Consider the following 562-nt stretch of genomic DNA (forward strand, 5'->3'; position numbering starts at 1 on the left):
GTGGACCTCAAAGGCCCCCAGGTGGATATCAAGGGCCCCAAGCTGGACCTGAAAGGCCCCAAGGCGGAGGTGACAGCCCCCGACGTGGAGGTGTCCCGGCCCAGCGTGGAGGTGGACATCCAGGCCCGGGGAGCCAAGGTGGATGATGCACGACTGGAGGGGGAACTGTCCCTGGCCGACAAGGACGTGACTACCAAACACAGCAAGTTTAAAATGCCCAAGTTCAAGATGCCATCCTTCGAGGTGTCGGCCCCAGGCAAGTCCATTGAGGCCTCGTTGGACGTGTCTGTGCCGAAGGTGGAGGCCGATGTGAGCCTCCCCTCCATGCAGGGGGACCTCGAGACCACTGACCTCAGCATTCAGTCCCCTTCTGCTCACCTGGAGGTCCAGGCTGTCCAGGTGGACGTGACACTCCCTGAAGGCCATGTGCCCGAGGGAGCCGGCCTCAAAGGGCACCTACCTAAGATGGAGATGCCCAGTTTGAAGATACCCAAAGTGGATATCAAAGGCCCCCAGGTGGATATCAAGGGCCCCAAGCTGGACCTGAAAGGCCCCAAGGCAG

At 61.0% G+C, this 562-nt stretch overlaps 1 protein-coding gene across 1 annotated transcript in view; it reads left to right on the top strand.

Moving 5' to 3' along the window:
- AHNAK2 (AHNAK nucleoprotein 2) overlaps positions 1–562 on the top strand; it is a 31250-nt gene that overhangs the window by 18742 nt on the left and 11946 nt on the right. Inside the window, exon 8 of the mRNA XM_011951572.1 lies at positions 1–560. Coding sequence (XP_011806962.1) covers positions 1–560 — 560 coding nt within the window. The remainder of the gene's footprint in view (positions 561–562) is intronic.

This window comes from Colobus angolensis, unplaced genomic scaffold, assembly GCF_000951035.1.
Source record: "Colobus angolensis palliatus isolate OR3802 unplaced genomic scaffold, Cang.pa_1.0 Scaffold32, whole genome shotgun sequence".
NCBI lineage: Eukaryota > Metazoa > Chordata > Mammalia > Primates > Cercopithecidae > Colobus > Colobus angolensis.